Source organism: Strigops habroptila, chromosome 9 (assembly GCF_004027225.2).
Source record: "Strigops habroptila isolate Jane chromosome 9, bStrHab1.2.pri, whole genome shotgun sequence".
Taxonomy (NCBI): domain Eukaryota; kingdom Metazoa; phylum Chordata; class Aves; order Psittaciformes; family Psittacidae; genus Strigops; species Strigops habroptila.
The window spans coordinates 3,066,546-3,083,623 of NC_044285.2; the positions used below are offsets into that span (position 1 = coordinate 3,066,546).

Genomic DNA, 17,078 nt, shown 5'->3' on the forward strand with positions numbered 1-17,078 from the left:
GGTTGCTGCACTTTATTTTCCTCACCACAAGATCATAGAATTGTAAGATGGTTTGGGTTGGAAGGGACCTTAAAGCTCACCCAGTTCCAGCCCCCCGCCATGGGCAGGGACACCTTCCACTAGAGCAGGTTGCTCCAAGCCCCTGTGTCCAACCTGGCCTTGAACACTGCCAGGGATGGGGCAGCCACAGCTTCTCTGGGCACCCTGGGCCAGCGCCTCAGCACCCTCACAGGGAAGAGCTTCTGCCTCAGAGCTCATCTCAATCTCCCTTCTGGCAGGTTAAAGCTATTCCCCTTGTCCTGTCCTTACAGGCCCTTGTCCAAAGCCCCTCTCCAGGTTTCCTGTAGCCCCTTTAGGCACTGGAGCTGCTCTAAGGTCTCCCTGGAGCCTCTCTCCAGGCTGAACAACCCCTACCCAATCCAGATCCCCAGATGAAGCACAGGCTGGTTTATGGCTTTATGGCTCCCTTTTGGAGCGTCGCAAGGAGGATGCCTGAGAGCAGGGAGTGCAAAACCCGGCTCTGCCAGCGCTGCCGAGCATCCTCCATGGGATGAGCTGGGAGAGAGCCGGGCATCCCGGCCATGTCCCCCACTGTCCGGTGACACCAGAACCCTGCTGTGCTGTGCAGCTGAGCACAGTGGGTGCTTGTGCAAGGCCCCGGTCACGAGCTCGGCTATCTTTAGCTGAAGGTATTTATATTACAGGGCAGTGGTGTGGCGGCCACCGGGCAGGCAGCAAAGGCATCAAAGGAGGCAGGAGGCGGCTGCACCGGGCGAGCATCGGGTGCTGCCCCACCACGCCTGGGCGAGGATGACCCCGGAGGAGGAAGGCTCCCAGGCAGAGCCCCCGCAGCACGTGCGTATCCGGGTGGAGGAGCAGTCGTTCTGCGTGGAGAAGGCGTTGCTGGTGGAGAGCAGTGAGTACTTCCGTGCCCTGTTCCGCTCGGGCATGAGGGAGAGCACGCAGGAGGAGATCGGGCTGGGGGAGCTGAGCGCGGCCGGGTTCTTCACCATGCTGCAGGTGCTGGCGGGCGAGAGGCCCGTCCTCAGCAGCGAGGAGACCTTCCAGGCGGTCGAGTGCGCCGCCTTCCTGCAGGTGAAGCCCTTGGCCAAGTTCTTGATCAATTCTATCAACTCCGACAACTGCATCCTGCTGTTCCAAGCCGCTGCCATATTCGGCCTCCTGGACCTTTTCCACTGCGCCGCGCTCTACATCAGGGACAGCTATGCCGAGCTGGAGGAGTACCTGGACTGCCTCCCTGCCGACCTGCTGGCCTATGTGGAATCCCTCCTACCCAGCACCTTCGTGGCAGTGGGAGCCCATACACCCACCTTCGAGTTCTTGGAGGACCTCTCCAGGACTATCTGCTACCTGGATGAGGAGACCAACACATGGAGGACCCTCTCCTGCCTGCCGCTGAGCGCCAGCACATTCCTAGCCGGCATGGCAACCATGGACAACAAGATCTACATCGTGGGTGGTGTGTACGGGGCCAGCAAGCAGGTGGTGGAGAGCAGCTTCTGCTATGATGCTGACACCAACACATGGAGCGAGTTCCCCAGTCCCCATCAGCTGCGCTATGATGCCAGGCTGGTTGCCCATGAGGGCTTCCTCTATGCCATCGGTGGGGAGTATGAGAAGATCTCACTGAAGTCTGTGGAGAGGTATGACCTGGCCTCCAGCACATGGACGTTCGTCTCCGACCTGCCGCAGCCGAGCACGGCGGCACCCTGCGCCCAAGCCATGGGGCAGATCTTCGTTTGCTTGTGGAAGCCACTGGACACCACCATCATCTATGAGTACCAGACCCAGCAAGACGCATGGCTTCCCATCACGGAGCTCAAGCGGCAGCAGAGCTACGGGCACTGCATGGTGGCCCATCGTGACAACCTCTATGTGATGCGCAATGGTCCCTCGGATGACTTCTTGCGTTGTGTCATTGACTGCTTCAACCTGACGTCGCGGCAGTGGACCGCCCTGCCCGGGCAGTTCATGAACAACAAAGGAGCCCTGTTCACCGCTGTCATCAAGGGTGACACCATCTACACCGTCAACAAGATGCTGACGCTCCTCTACTCCGTGGAAGAGGGGACCTGGAAGTTCAAGAAGGAGCGGGCAGGTTTCCCACGCAGCGGCTCTCTGCAGACCTTCCTCCTGCGGCTGCCAAGGCGCGACCACAAGATCGCGACGTAGGTGAGCCCCCATCCCACGTCGGGACGCTCTCCTTGCACGTGGCCTTGGTTCTGCTCCCACTGCTCCCTCAGGGCTTCTCTCCTCTGCGGAGCTGTGCTCAGGTCCAGGGATGCTTCATGTTGGACCTTGGAGATGACATTAGACTGCATGGGCTGTGTGTGAAGTCCTACCAGATGTGGGCTGACGAGCCAACCACGTGCAGGGCTTCATGGCTCCTGCAGAAGGACAGATACCACAGAGATGCAAACACAGGGTTTATTTATTCTGACCGCATTCTGAAGGTGAGCAGCATCCCACCTCCTCTACTCCGGTGGGAATTCATCCATTTTATCACGGAATTAAAAGGAAAGCTATAACCCCCAGTGTTTTCCATTACTGTTGGGTTTGGGTTTTTTCTCCCCCCCCTTCTGAAGGAAACACCTCCTCACAGGACCCACGTCAGGGCTCGCTCCTGCCCACTGAATGCTTTTTCAGCTGCGGCTCCGTTTCGGAGCCGTACGTGGGAGCGCGGTTCCCACACAGCCCCTGCTCCCTGGGGACATCTCCACGGCTGCTCCCGGGCACAGCGGGGTCCTGGGAGGAGGAGGGGAGATGGGGAAGTGAAGGAAAGGATCTCCTGGGCATCGGTGCTTACTGCACTGAGGGATTTGGGGTGACCTGGGAACCATCCATCACCCCCCGAGTCCATTACCCAGCTATGGGCTCCTCTGGGCTTGTCTGCAGCCCCAGCACAGACCCAGCGGGGTGGCTGGGGCAAGTGCTGGTGCTCATTTTGAGCCAAGACACAGCCTGTTGAGGACACAACAAACCTTGGAAATGCAGAGGGTGCTAAAAGGGAAGGAGAGGAGCGAGCACCAGCATTGCATGGCGATGCCAGGCTTGCAGAGGTCTTCCCTGTTAGCAGAGCTCCATAACCAGATGGGCTGTTCCCATGAGATACCACTGCCCAGGGCTGAAGTGTGCTAGCCCTCAGCACCAGCTCTGGGGCTGGCTGGAGGACACAGACCTGCGACCACAGCACTGCTGGGACACCCATGGGCAGCAGCAGCAAATCCAGACCATGGCTCAGCTGGTTTCCCATCCATGGGGCAGGCTTTGGGCAGCCTGTGCCATCCCAGCTGAGATAGAGCGGATGGGAATACCAGCTGAGATGCCTCAAATACCTCTGCTCTGACCCATGCCGAGTTCTCAGCGCTTTCAAAACAGTTCCCTCTTTTGAGAACAAACCCCACACAACACAACCACAGACCAAAACAAACAGGAAAACCCCAGCTCGCATCCATGTCCGGACTGAAACCCCTTGATGCGCCTTGTCCCTGTTTGCCCCCTGCTACTGGGCCAGGCCGTCACCCCATGTAACCCCCCGGGATGGGGACCACAGCAGTGGAGGTGCAGGTCTGATGGTGGCACAGGGGACACTGGTGGAACTCACCCACCTCTACACTGTGCTGCAGCATGAGCTGAGCGGTGTTACTATCCCTGGGTGGGTCATTAGCAGAAAGCCCATCAAGTTAAATCCTTGTTCCCTTCCTAAATGAAGCCAATTATCATTTCACACTGTCTTCTCCTAGCTGCAAGCAGCACATGGAAGCACACTGCTGTAAAACCACTTCAAGTTCAACGAACAGCTTGAACCCTCCATTAAAATGAAGTTAAAATAATTCTGTTACTAAAATATTTATGACAGGCTCCTGTGGCTAACCTGAGAGCTGAACTTGGCAGGCTCCCCCTCCAGCTCCAACGCCACCAAGTGATGATACAACCTCCTGCCTCCACACTGTTTGTTGTGACAGTTCAGGGGTTTACAAAGGTATTTGCCAACAAAATGTAAAAGGTTTTAAGATTTTAAGCGTAGCACCTGGGGAAAGAGCAGGTCTTGGCAGGCACTGCTATGGCATGGATGCTCCCAAGACAGGAGTGATTTGTTGGATCCATCAATCCAAACCACGATACAGAAAGCAATGCAAGAAAAGGATACAGTCCTTACCTCTTCAAGCAGGGGATAAAAACGATGAGCCAGGACCAAGCAAATCCCTAAGGAAAGCTGCTCAGCCTTTGCACAGTGAGTGGGCACAACGGCAAATGTGCCTCGCACCATCAGAATTTAGCCTTCATCACCCATTACTGGCAGCAGCACGGCACCATTATCTTCCCCTTTCAGTCTTTGTGCTGTTAATTCTCTCAAAGACTACAGATTGAGGCAAAGTGATCTATCTAATCACAGTTTAACCTTTTGCAAGTTTCTTTTTTAAGGTGACATCATCTTGGCAGGCATGAATGTAAGGAAATGCTGCCTTAGAATGGACTTGCCTTATAAGGGCCATATCAAAAATAAAAGCTTGTATAACCAAGGGAAAGCTGGAGGGAAAACAGGGCTGGGAGCTCCAAGAAGAGCCTGTGAGCTCCCCAAGAGTACCTCCCTTGGTCATACAAGGTGCCACGTTTTCCTTTCCAATGCCATTAAAGAGAAGGTATAATAAAGCATCCTTGGGTATGGATGGGTCAAGTCCCCCGCAATCTGGATGCCAAGTTTCCTTGTTGCATCCAGGCAAGGATGAAGGCAGCCATGGAGGCTGTACCCTCCGGATGGTGTTTGCACCTACCTCAAGACATAGGGAGAAAGGACACGATGTTTTAGCTCGAGGGCTGGGAGATTGTTTGGAAGGATACAATGGAAAAATGGTGTTAATGCAACTAATTCAGGATTTTCCCTGCTAGGTTGTGCCAGCTGGCATTTTCACAGGAGAAGACACAAACACATCTCAGAAGAACCCCTCCAACCATCTTTACTCGAAGCAATTACATTTGTATCTAATTCAGAGGAAAACAATGTAGTTTTACATAAAAACCACTGTCCGCTGTTCCACTGCCAAGCCAAGAGACACATGCCATGAGGTGACCTGAATCTCCCATTCTCCATCCTTCAGTTGCATACAAAAATTCCCCTGGGCATCCAGATTTCCTGATCCTGACATTTGTGCTTAACTTCATTTGGAGCCGCTGTCTCCACAGTTTAGGGAAGCATCCCCTGAATTTTCCTGATTCATGCAGAGCGCGAGGGCAGCCGAGCTGTTCCCAGTCTCTCTGTTCTGATTTCATGAAATTCCCTGAGCACAAACCCCTGTCTAAGCCACTTTTCATCACACTGGATAAACTTCCTGTATTTCTACAGCAAGGGCAGCCTGGTTTCTTTCCGTATGCTCATTGAATTGTGTCTTTTTCTCAAGTTTCTAGTTTAAAAGAGAAGCTAATGTGATCAGACTGGATAGCAATTACAATATTAAACCATAGCTAAGTTGGACGAGACTCTTGCCAAGCAAGGACCAATAAATGTTTCTTCAGGAGCCTTCAGTTTTTATGAAAACAGTATCTTCTGTTCATTTATAGAATCTTTAAAGAATCCACATTTGATTACAGTTGAAAACACAGCACCCATCACCCTGGTGAAGGAAGAAAACTGTGGTTTGGGTTTTGCAAAACCTAAGTTGAAGGCGGTTTGGATCTTACTGCATCTAATTTGAACAGCTGAGATGATCAAGGGAGGAGATGGATGGGTGAACACTCACTCCTGTTAGAAAGCCTTTGCCTTAGTACAGCGACACACACGCTTATAGTGGATGTCCATAAACCAGGATGAGACACCAGTGAGTGCTTTGGAGGCTTGTGCCCATGAGCCGTGCTGCTGGGGTGGGCTTGGAGCAGCAGAAGGGTAAGCGTGTGCTGACCCCCCTGAGTCCTTCTGTGGTCCAGACTGGAGAGGAGAAGCTGTGGCTGGGATCCAGGTTGCTGGATCCAGGGTGCTGGTCACTGGGCTTTCATCACGAGCTCTTCCAGCGCCTTCTCCCTCTGATTCCCACAAAGCAGAAGAACTTCTTTGATTTCGTTTTGCTGGAAACCCATATCGTTGAACTGAGATAACAGATGCAAGAATTCAGCTGCCTGGAGGAAGAAGGAAGAGAAAGGAGAGATGTTATCACAGGGGTTTAAGGATGGATTTACCATAGTTACAGCAGAAACAGCGTTGGGTGACGAGGCTGCAGCCAGACAACCTGGCCGGGTTGTATTACCAGTGAAGGGCACACTGAGAGCAGGCTGAGGGCACACCTACCACTGCTAGCGTTTAAAAATGTGCCTTTACATCAGCTTTTTAAATTAGAAATAGTTAAATAAAGTCAGGCTCTGGCTTCACTTATTCCTTACAAAGTTTAATATGAATTCCCTGTAAGTATTTGTCTGCGTTATAGAGACACTGGTTATGGGCAGTGAGCACAAGCTGGAATTCATTTTTCCTGCTCCCCCCTTGCTCAGGCTGGGCCCCAGCACCACGACATCACCCGGAGCCGTGTCCTCAATAAATAACTCCCTGCCTGACACTGAGCCCCGGGCGCCCTCCTGCTGCCACAGCCCTAGTGAGCAGTGAGTGGCAATCCTCTGTGCCATCAGCATCACGTCAACCACCACCAGCCCACATTTCAAGCAGTTCTACCCCTCCTGGCCCTTCATTGCCCTCAGGAGGAGACTGATGATGAAGACTAAACCCTGGGATGCCACCACGGTGGTTTTCCTTGGGGGGTCATTGCAAAAGGGGAGCAGGGAGGGAGCAAGTGTGGGTGCTGGTGGGCTTGGAGTGAGGGATTCCCTTTTTGGGGGCTGAGCGAGCATCATGCTTGCATGGCGGGGTGAGAGGATGGATGGAGAAGAGCAATGGAGTGGGTGTCCTTCCCTGGGGATTCCTTGTGGTGACGCTGCCCTGGGGTTCTGCTGCGAGTGCAGGGCAATGGGTCTGACCTGCCCAGAGGCTGTGTGAGGAGCAGTGGAGGTGGAGGGGAGCATGCAGCCCATTGGAAAAGCGAGCCTGGAGGACGCAGCACAAAGGGCTGGGCTGGGCTGCCCTGCTCTGACCTTTTTTTCCGAGTACTGGAACATTTCCATGGCCTCTTCCACCTGCCCTTCCTCGTAGCCCTGCTTCAGCAGCCGGTCACAGGCACTCAGGTAGCTCAGGAACTGCAGAAGACAAGCAGGGTTAATCCAACCTTGCAGACACAGGGAGCGAGTGCGTTCAGGAGCACACCTTGTAACCTCCCAGGGGCACGCTCATGGGGAGGACCTGGGCCACCACTGTCCTGCCTGTTCATGTCTGATGTGTGGCTCTGTCAGCAGGACTCTTACTGGGAGAAGACATCTCAGTCCAGCCCCTCTCTCAGGGTGGAAGAGGAGGGAGGACGAGGAGCAAACCAAAACCTGAACCACCTGAGGTACAAAGTGATGGCCTCCAGGGTGCAGGGTGAAGCAGAACCTGCCCCTGTGAGATGTCTACCCTCAGCCAATCCAGCATCCCTTTGATGCACCAGGGTTCAAGCATCCAGGGGTTCATTCCAGGGTCCAAGCACAAAACCCACCCCAGGGGAGACACATGTGTGTCATTACTGAAAGTAAACAGTTATTTTTGGCTTTCCTCGTTGTTCTTGGAGTGCTGACAGCACTATTCCCAGCAGTATCTTTTAAATACCATGAAAATCATTCACTGTCCAAAAACATATGGAAGAGACAATAATAAATGAGCTATATGATAGCAGGGGGAATAAAAACATCTCTCGGGTCTCCCCAAAGCCGTGCTGTCTTCATCCAAGGAGAAGCTGATTCATATCTCCCCAGATCCACCAGCACACAGACCTCACCCTCCCCAGCACCACTGTAGCCAAGGAGAAGGATTCAGTAAAAGATCATAAAACAAATGAAAAAGCCAAAAAAGACCCTCAGATATTGAGTGGATCTGGTTTGGCTGAACAGCAGAGTCAGGAGTTTAAGAAACGTCAGCCTTAAGGAGCAGCTTTTTAACTCAAAATTGAGATTGTCACTCCTCATGGCATTCCTAACCTGGTTCTGCTTTCCTTGTCCCCTGGCTAACTACAAACCCAGACCATTGCTGTATTTTGTCCCATGGCAGGGACAGCCACTTGCCATGCTTACAGAACACAGACAGTCCTGGCGGCCTCTTCAAGCCCAGCATGAAACTGGTGCTGTTGTCAAGTCAATGATTTTTAGCATTAAATATATATATCTCTATATCCTCAAGACTAAACAAAACCAGGATTTTAAATACTATGACCTGCTAACCCCCTGGGTCTGGAACCAGCCCCACCACTCACTGGGGAGGAGGAGGAAGTGCCACTGCCCTCTTGAAGCTCCTTCTCCCCTTGTAGCTCTCAAAGAGGCTCCTCAGAACACTCAGACATGAAGTTCCTCCAGTGCAGGCACCCTGGAGAGCAAAGCCTTAAAATGCAGTGGTGCATTTTTGGTTTAGCTCTTGGCTGTGACATCCTATATGATGAACCTGTGGCATGTTGGCGCAGCTAACCCTCCTTGAGCCTTTTAGAGAGGTTCTTCCACCAAAATCAAGAAGGCGTTGCCTCTTTTAGGCAGCAGACTTGCCTTCTTCACCAGGGTGGGCTCTGCCAGTTTGACTTGATATTGCAAAGAAATTGAGCAATTTTTGGCTACCATCTGGTACTACAATCAATCTTCTCCGTTGAAGCTGTCATCGTCACACACTGAAACCCTGCCTGACACCAACAAGCAATGAAGAACGCCCACAGCTCTTGTTTTTAACTTGAGTTGAAACATATTTTCCAGGAAGGTTTAGCCTAATTTGGTAGCTTTGTACTTGTAAGAGACGCACGAAGGGTTCGGCTTTATGTTTTAGCTTGGCTCTATTGGGCGTAAATGGGAATGATGGGAACTGCTGGTGAAGGTGGTACAGGATATAAGGCAGACCTTGTATTTTGGTGCCTTAATCTCCTCCAAGGGAATAGAAGTCCCTTGAAGGGCACAGACTGTACCCATTTCCATCTGAACTAAGATGCACTGCTTCTGCATACTGAAGCCAGCAGTTGCTACAAGACCCCTTTGCATGGCTCTGCCCATCTCCCTCGGCCTGGATGAAACCTTCATGAATTGAAGAAGTAAAGCTTCCCTTCCCACCTCAGCTTGAGCAACCATCGCCTGAAACACCAGCGAGGGCCTGGGGAGGCTGGTCCACCCAGGGGTGACTCGGGAAGGAGCCAGAAGCTGCAGAATGACTCAGCCACAGAGCAGCTTCGTGCGCCGACCAGACGGGTTAGAGCTGGCCCACGCAGCACAGGCAGCTCCCTGGGGAACGGGAAGGAGATGGCACCCAACAGCGGCTGCTCGGTGCTGTGCCTGCTCCTGCTCCCTGGTACGACAAGCTGGTGAACATCCCTCTTGCTAAGCTGCAGTCAAGCCCCTTCTCTCTCTGCAAGAGCTACATGGATAATTTAGCCCTATTAAAAGCTCTGCTGGGATGGGCAGGTCCAGCTCCAAGCTTGCCAAGCTACAGGGCTGGAACCAGCAGCATCCCTCATGACATGGATGCTCTGAGCCCAGCTGGACCACAGGGGGTTCATCTGGACAAGTAGTGACCTTGGGAATCCGGATGCTGCACAGTGATGTACTCAGATACCAGGGGTAAGAAGAGGTTCCGTGTTAACTATTGTCAATAAATTCCAGGTTATTATAGAATGTTCCTTAGGAAAAGAGCTCCAGGACCCAGCCTCAACCCCTGCCTGGAGTCCCTGGTTTGCTCCAACACGGGGAACTTGTGTTTTGGAGTGAGTCCAGACAAATCTCCAAGGTATTCACACAATCCCGCTGACAGGATGAGCCATGGCAATAATCACACAGATCTAACAGCCGGGAAAAAACGATGTGCAAAAAGTTTCCATATACGGGGGCAAAAACTGTACTTCAAAAGGACACGAGGCTCCATACAGCAGATTGAGCAGATAACGCTGCCCCCCTGTTATTACTTGCTGAAAAGCTGAGGGCAACTCACTTTATTACAGTACAAGTGCAAGTGTGTGATCTCATGGCAAACCCTGTCAGCTGAGGATAATACCCAAGTGGGAAACCCAAGGCTGTCAGAGTCCAGCCCCGCACAAGACAGCCGTCCCTTTCTCCATGAAAATCAGGTTTTAATTTCCCAAAGCTTTCTCCTTTCCGCCAGCTCCACCAACCTGACTTAAGCTTTGCCTTCCAGTCTTCTGGAGGGTGAGGATGGCTTTGTGAGTGGGGTAGCCCAAGGCTATCACGGGCTCGATGAGGTCTCGCTCCTCTTGGCTCAGTGCTGAGAGCAGGTCAGCAGCCGGATCCGGTTGGGAGCTGCAGGAGCTGAGGGGTCGTGCAGGCGCAGAGGCAGGGGGGAGGCAGGCGTAGGGGCTGAGGGACTGCAAGAAAGAACACAGCACATGGTCGTCTTGCTCCAGCTCATGGAATTACGTTAAACAACACTGGCTGAAGCAATGCTTTTGAATGCCAGCAGTTACCTTGCTCTCTCCAGAAGAGGAAAATTCCCATACATGGAACAAACCCCCTTGGGCATCAAAGGAGACTGGATTTAATTAAATCCAGGCTCAGCTACAGATACAGATCAGAGAAAACAGCACTTAGGAGGGTTCATGGGAGAAAGCAAGAAAAAACAACTTCCTTTCCCTGGGAATCCTGCTCATCTCTCCAGCAAGAAATGCCATGCTTGTCCTTGATGGACAAGGAAGAGGCAGCGCTGCCTGCACACAGGCGATGCAGCAGCCTGGGCAGGAGGATGCTCCCAACACCCCATTTATGCCCTTGATGTTTATGAGGTGTATTTAGTCTCTGTTACAAAGCCATCTCCCGAAATGACCGTGCACACCTATGTGCTTGCTGGGGTTGAGGCTTTAGCATTCAGCATGATGCACGTGGAACCTTATTTAACTTTGTATTTTTTAGTGCTCCAAACGAAAATGAAATAAGACACTTTGCTTGCTGGGAAAATGGGGATGTTTTGGTTAGGACAGAGCAAGTAAATGTGCTCCCAGAAATCTCGCCTTTAAACTCTGGGAAAAAACCTTTTCCTTCACTTCTTATGAAAACTTGTCAGCAATTTCTCATGGGTTCAGTGTTCCCAAAGCCCCGTTTTGGTTCCATTTTGCTGGCCCAGCAAACGGGACCAATTCGACTCCCTCCACCTCCCTCCTGTCTCAGCAACAAGCAAAGGGCCACCAGAAGACATCCCCTCACCGGCACCGTGGGCTTATGCCGTTTGATGGGGGGGATTGGTGCAGTCGGAGGTGACGGCACCAGGGTCCCCAGCCGGGACACGTCCGGGGCTGGCCTGAACCTGATGCCGTGGCTGGTGCGGGGACGCTGGGGCAGCAGCCGTGGCACCGGGACCTTGCTCTCCACAGCAGCTCTGTTCAAAGGATGCACCAAAGCAGCCAGCTTCCTCCTGGCCGCCTCCAGCTCGTTCTTCATGTTGTTAAATATCACCATGGATCTTCTCTGCTTGCTCAGGATCGGGCTGGCTGTGTTGTGGATGCTGTTCTTGGGCAAGGGCTCCAGCAAGCCAGGTGATGTCTTTGGTCGGGTCTGGCAAAAGCTGGGACACGGAGCCACACTTCTCCCAGCGTTTCTCCTCCTGGAAACCTTTTCATCCTTGTCACTCTCTTCCCAGGAAGTCGAGGAGTACTCATCATCCTCTGAGTACCCGTCCTCCCCCGAGTACCAGGTCTCGCTCTCGGTGTCAGACAAGGCACCTCTGCCCTTGGTGGACCCATGGCTGTTGTCAGCAGCACTCAGGCTGATGCTGCGCCGCACGGCTCCATCCCGAGCTCTCCCTCCATAGCGGTCAGCAGGGTCCACCAGCAGCAGCCAGCACGGTGGAGCCGTGGGGATGACTTCAGAAGTGACCCGATGGCAGGAGGTTTGCTGCTGAGAGGCCACCTCGACCCAGTAAAGCACTTTTCTTTCCAGTGAGAAGTCATACTGTGGGAGAGCAAGATGCGGGTGGTGAGGGCATCTGAAACCAGACCAGGCATACAGAGCAAACCATGCACTTCACCAGGGCACCTTAAGGGCTGCATCCTTCCCATATTGGCTCTTATTTCCTTGAGTATCAGGGCTGGCCGTGGGCACTGGGGCTGTAGTTTGGGCAGCACCAGTCTCATCTCTACAAGGAATCCCCAAATTTATACTTGAAAAAAGTCTGGCTACAAGGTTATTACTATTTTAAGTTGTACCTAGAAGTGATTTGATAGGTAGTTTATGCTCGGAGGTGGGTTTGTGTTATTCATCTGCTGTGGAAGGGGAGAGGGTGCAGGCAGGAGATGTGAGCATCCTGATTTCAGGCAGCTGCAAGAGGCACCACATCCAGCCACAGGCTAAAGGACAGGGGCAGAGCTTGTTTGTGGACCTCGTTCATGGCACCCGACAGAGCCACCTCAGCCACAGGGGCTCAGGAGCCACCAAGGCGGGAGATACCACTTGGGCAGATGCAGGATGAGCCCCGGCAGTCTCCGATGGCGCCAGGGGCTCGGCTGGTCCGCAAACAGAGCTGTCATTTCCACACAGTCCAGCTTAAAATATGTGTTTTGAGACTGAAATTGGAGGGTTTTCCTGGAACAAACAAGCCTGGCCCGTCCCAGAGCTCTCCAAACAAGGTCTCCTCCAGAGGGGCAGGCAAGTACATTCACAGCCCAGGAATGCTGTTTTTACTGCTCCCTGCCACTTGTTAGCTATGGACCCAAACCAGCCTCCCCGAGGAAAACACTACCACATGCTTCCAGAAGGATCAGCCCAGGCCACCAGCGCGACCACACCAGCACTGACCAGGCAAAAACCCAGGGCTGGAGGTTTCCCAGGGTAAGATGGAATGGTGGATGGTCCATGGGGATGCAGATCATCACCTGCCTTTGCACAGGTGGCAAATTTCTGTGCCTTTGCACAGAAATTAAAATTCCCTTTGGAAAAATTGATTAAAACTAACAACATGGTGACTCTTCATGTTAAACACATCCTGTGGATTTGGGATGTGTCATTTTTGGGGAGGGATGAGCTAGGGAAAAGCCACATGTGGGGTTTACCACTGGGGTTTACCACCCATCACCAGGGGTGAGCAGAGGCTGTTTGGGATCACCCAAATCACCTTCCCACATGAAGTGCACTGACCCCATCTATGGGTGACACTACTTAAGGCTAAACATGCAAAATATTGTTACAGCAGCAGGTGCAGATTCAAAAGCAGTTTAGGACTCAGCAATGTGGAAGATCACAAAGTGCCACAGGATAGGCCTTGTGGAAGGTGTCCCTGCCATGGCAGGGGGTTGGAAGTGGATGAGCTTTAAGGTCCCTTCCAACCCAAACCATTCTGTAATTCTATGCTGCAGCACAGGTAGTGTTGCCTGCTTGTATCTGTTATATTTATTAATAAATATTCAATACATATTATTAATAAACGAGATCCTCCTGCTTGGATGGGATTAAGAAAAAACCACCCCAAACCAACCCCTTCCTCACTCCCACCCACCACAAATGACCCTCACCTCCTCCCACTCCTGCTGCAAACAGCCAGCTATGGGGATATCAATTAGGAGGAGAGGATTCCCTTCTTACACAAGGAAAGGAAACCACCACTGACGTCCCTGTGAGCATTCCCCCAGGAGCAAATCCGGCACAGAGGCAAGCAGAGGCCACTCACCATGGTGCTCATGAGGATGTCAGTGCAGTCAGGGACCTCGATGGCTGGGGCAGTGATTAAAGTGTTTTCTTCCCCTGAGTCCCCATCGAGGCTCCAGGCCTTGCGGAAGGGAACTTCATCCAGGTAGCTCATGACTGCTGCCTGATTTCTGTCTGCTGGAGGAAGGGATGAAACACAACTGTAAACAGCAGGACTAGCACCTTCTAAGTCGGGTAGAGGGAGAGAAAGATGAGCTGTGTCGAGTGATTGGGTAAAAGGAAAACAGCCCTTAGAGATACTGCCACCTGAGTAAAAACCACAGTGTGCAATGCCCAAATTTGTAAAATCTTACTGATACCAGGAAGATTTGTCTGAACTAACCTTTGCTATCCTGAGCTTGAGCCAGCAGGACCTGACCAAGCTTTCAGCTTCCTTTGGCAGAGATCCTGAGTGTTTTCCACCACTGCTTTCCATCCCTCCTCCCGCCTCTCCCTCCACTGCCCATCTCACAATCCCTTTCCCAAGCTGGGGACAGACTGAGCGCTTTTCCCAGTTCCAGAGGCAGAAACTGTGGCCAAGGAGGACACAGGACACGCCGCAGGTCTCCCCTCTCTGTGTGACCCCAGCACACCCTTGCTTGCAGAGCTCACACACACGGCCATGTGCTGTTAAGCTGTCACACAGATCAGCCCAGGGAGCTGGTGTGAGGGCATCCCCGCCAGCGCCACAGCAGCTTACCCTGGCCAGACCATGAGGCTGGGGCACAGGCAAGCTCCGGGGTCAGAGGGGTGTCGAACTGTAAAGCTCAATGAGCTTTTAAAAACCATCTAGTCATTGTAAGTGTGGTGGTTTTTTTAGATCAGGGGAGAGAAACATTTCTGATCAGCTGGGAGTGGTGGCATGGAAAATATTACTGCAGGAAGCCATCAGCTCTGTATAAATGTCTCAATTTAGTACAAAGCCATTAGTTGTTGCACGAAACTTCGAGTCCCCAGCTTCCCAGGAATGCATGCAAAATGACTTCCTTTCTATATTGGCAAGAGCTGGTCAGCCTTCCACCGAGTCCTGGTACCTGCTGCCTGTGCCTGTTCATCCCAAAGTCTCAGGAGTCATCCCCAAGACACACACTCAATACTTGGTGTGATGTCCCCAAGTGCTTTTACCAGTTATATTTTTTACCTATGAAAAGAAATGGCTTCTATGACAAGGAGGATAAACACAAAAAGAAAATAAGCAGATGAATGCATAAAAGGGAGAAAAAGCTGCCCGTTTACTGCAAAAACAAAGGTCTATCATGGGAAATGGCATTCAGGGTAGTTTCTTATGCTAGCAAAGGACTAACAAACAGCTTCCAGACCGCAAACAGCAGCACGCACAATCACTCAGTGCAACTCAGTTGCTCTTACCAGAGTTACAAAAGAGTTGGCACTCGCCTGCTTACTCCAGGAGCCTTTAATACCCAGGGCTGTAGTGCGGGCAGAGCCCCCCTCAACCCACTTTGCGGCTCCCGCACATGTGCTGCTGCTCACATGCGACACAGGCAACGTGCTGGGAGCCTGCTCGGAGCCAGGCCATCTGCTCCCCAGCCTAAGAGGGCTCAGGGTAAGTCACAATCCACGTCAGCACTGACAAAGACAACGTGTGAAAACATCTGGAAGCAAAGCCACCGCCCCCCAGCTTGCTCCAACTCCTCTGCGTGGCTGTGCAGCCCCTGCCTGCAAGGATAGACCCTCTTTGCAGTTCACACTGGGAATCATCTCTTCCCAAAAGCCATGTGGTACAAAGGTGGGAAGGAAAAGGGGTATCTCATTGTCCATCACACCTAGAATGGCTTTACTTGGGTTTAAATGCAACTTTAAGGGATGGAGATGGGTAGTGAATGTGTCTGAAGCCACAATGAATACAGAGAGATTCTGATATCGTATCTCACTGTATTTCACTACATAAATACTGTGCTTTAAGAAAAGCTCCTACGAGCGTTAATTCCCAAAACCACTATATAGAAAAAACAGAAGTACACTGGGGTGAGGAGTGATGACAATGAACACACTATTAGGCAAGAGTCATAAACACCAACTTACAGCAGAAGGCAGCTCCTGCGAAGGTTCTGACCTCAGGGGCTCCACGCCAGCCCTGCTCACCTTCACATCAAAGACACGGGCTGGCAAACAAACATAATGAGTCTCAAAAACTCAGAGCCAACCTCTCTATTTTTCTGTGCTATAATAGTTTTTAAAACTTGAAAATAGTTAGAAAGATCATACTGCACAAATTTGAATCTTAAATCTGAATACACAAGGTTTTTTTAAGAATACCCTGCCCGCATGTATTTTATGAGTTAAGATTTCCAACATTCCTCTTCCATCTGTGGTTTCAACATCTTCCTCACTAAGAATATAAAACATTTTAATGCAGATGTCATTAGGCAACAGCAAATACGTAGAACAAACCACAGGAAGCTTGTGTTACATCTAAACCCACACCATGCACTGGTGTTTCCAAGTCCTGTTTTGTGTTAGCAATAGGAAGTTATCTTACCTCCAGCCAAAGTCATGGAGCTCTCCTCGCAGGCAGGACACCAGGGCTGCTCCTCCACTGCTGGCTTATCTGCTGCTCAGTTCTTTAAATCTTGCAGTGTCAGGCAAGCATCTGACTGTGACAGTTTTAAGATTATTGTAGCTTAAGCAGTTAGCCCCGTCAGACACGCTGCTGGGATAAGCAGCCTAATTATTTAAGCAGAGCATCCTCCAGGCACTGAGCTTCCTGAACTAAAGCTGTTTCTGCAGTTGTTTTCACACTATTTAAACTTCTGTTCTTCCATGAGGTGAGGCTGCTCAGGATCTGACCCAGCCATAGGTCTGTGAGTAATGAGATGCTGGAGGCGACAGCAGGAATTTGAGGATGTACAGACCTCTACAGCCTGAGGACTTCACGGTCAGCTGGATGTTGGGGTGCTGTAGGTATGTGATATACACATGAGCAAGAACTGCAAACTTCTGCACCCAGATTAATTCCAATTCTATCAAAACCAATTAGTTTGTGTGCTTGTATTAACAGAATCAATGTAAAGCTTCAGCTAAAAAACTATTAACTTTATATATAAGGCCTGAGTGTTGAATTAGGTAACTGCATGTTGCCTCCTCCATGAATTACACCATGTTGTGATGTAAAGAGGTAAGGGAGAGATTAAATCCATTCCCACGTATTAGAGCTAAGCAAGAATAATAACTGCAGCTCTGGAAAGATGCCACAACAATCTGCATAGCCCAGCAAAGCCCCAAACCCATCCAGCCTGCCACTGTTTGAAGCAAACTGTCCAGGACATGGAAGGCTTTGGAATCAGATGCCTCTTGTCACCTTGTAGGAGAGAGAAGTT

At 51.4% G+C, this 17,078-nt stretch overlaps 2 protein-coding genes across 4 annotated transcripts; one reads left to right on the forward strand and one right to left on the reverse strand.

Annotated features, from left to right (window-relative positions):
- Positions 1-740: 740 nt before the first annotated feature.
- Positions 741-2,193, forward strand: KBTBD13 (kelch repeat and BTB domain containing 13). Its single transcript, XM_030497553.1, has one exon. It carries the CDS (start codon positions 811-813, stop codon positions 2,191-2,193), a length of 1,383 nt encoding a protein of 460 aa, XP_030353413.1. The 5' UTR covers positions 741-810.
- A 2,765-nt stretch (positions 2,194-4,958) lies between these two features.
- UBAP1L (ubiquitin associated protein 1 like) lies at positions 4,959-17,032 on the reverse strand. 3 transcript variants are annotated; one of them, XM_030497563.1, is made up of 7 exons: positions 16,241-17,032; positions 15,784-15,863; positions 13,724-13,875; positions 11,269-12,012; positions 10,227-10,436; positions 7,096-7,197; positions 4,959-6,132 (listed from the first exon to the last, which is right to left on the reverse strand). In XM_030497563.1, the coding sequence occupies exons 3-7, from the start codon at positions 13,853-13,855 to the stop codon at positions 5,998-6,000; spliced, it is 1,323 nt and encodes a 440-aa protein (XP_030353423.1). In that variant the 5' UTR covers positions 13,856-13,875; positions 15,784-15,863; positions 16,241-17,032; the 3' UTR covers positions 4,959-5,997. The 3 variants fall into 3 exon arrangements, with proteins under 3 accessions (XP_030353423.1, XP_030353422.1, XP_030353424.1); XM_030497562.1 differs by having other exon boundaries at positions 13,724-13,878; XM_030497564.1 differs by lacking the exons at positions 15,784-15,863; positions 16,241-17,032 and having other exon boundaries at positions 13,724-14,029.
- Positions 17,033-17,078: the final 46 nt, after the last annotated feature.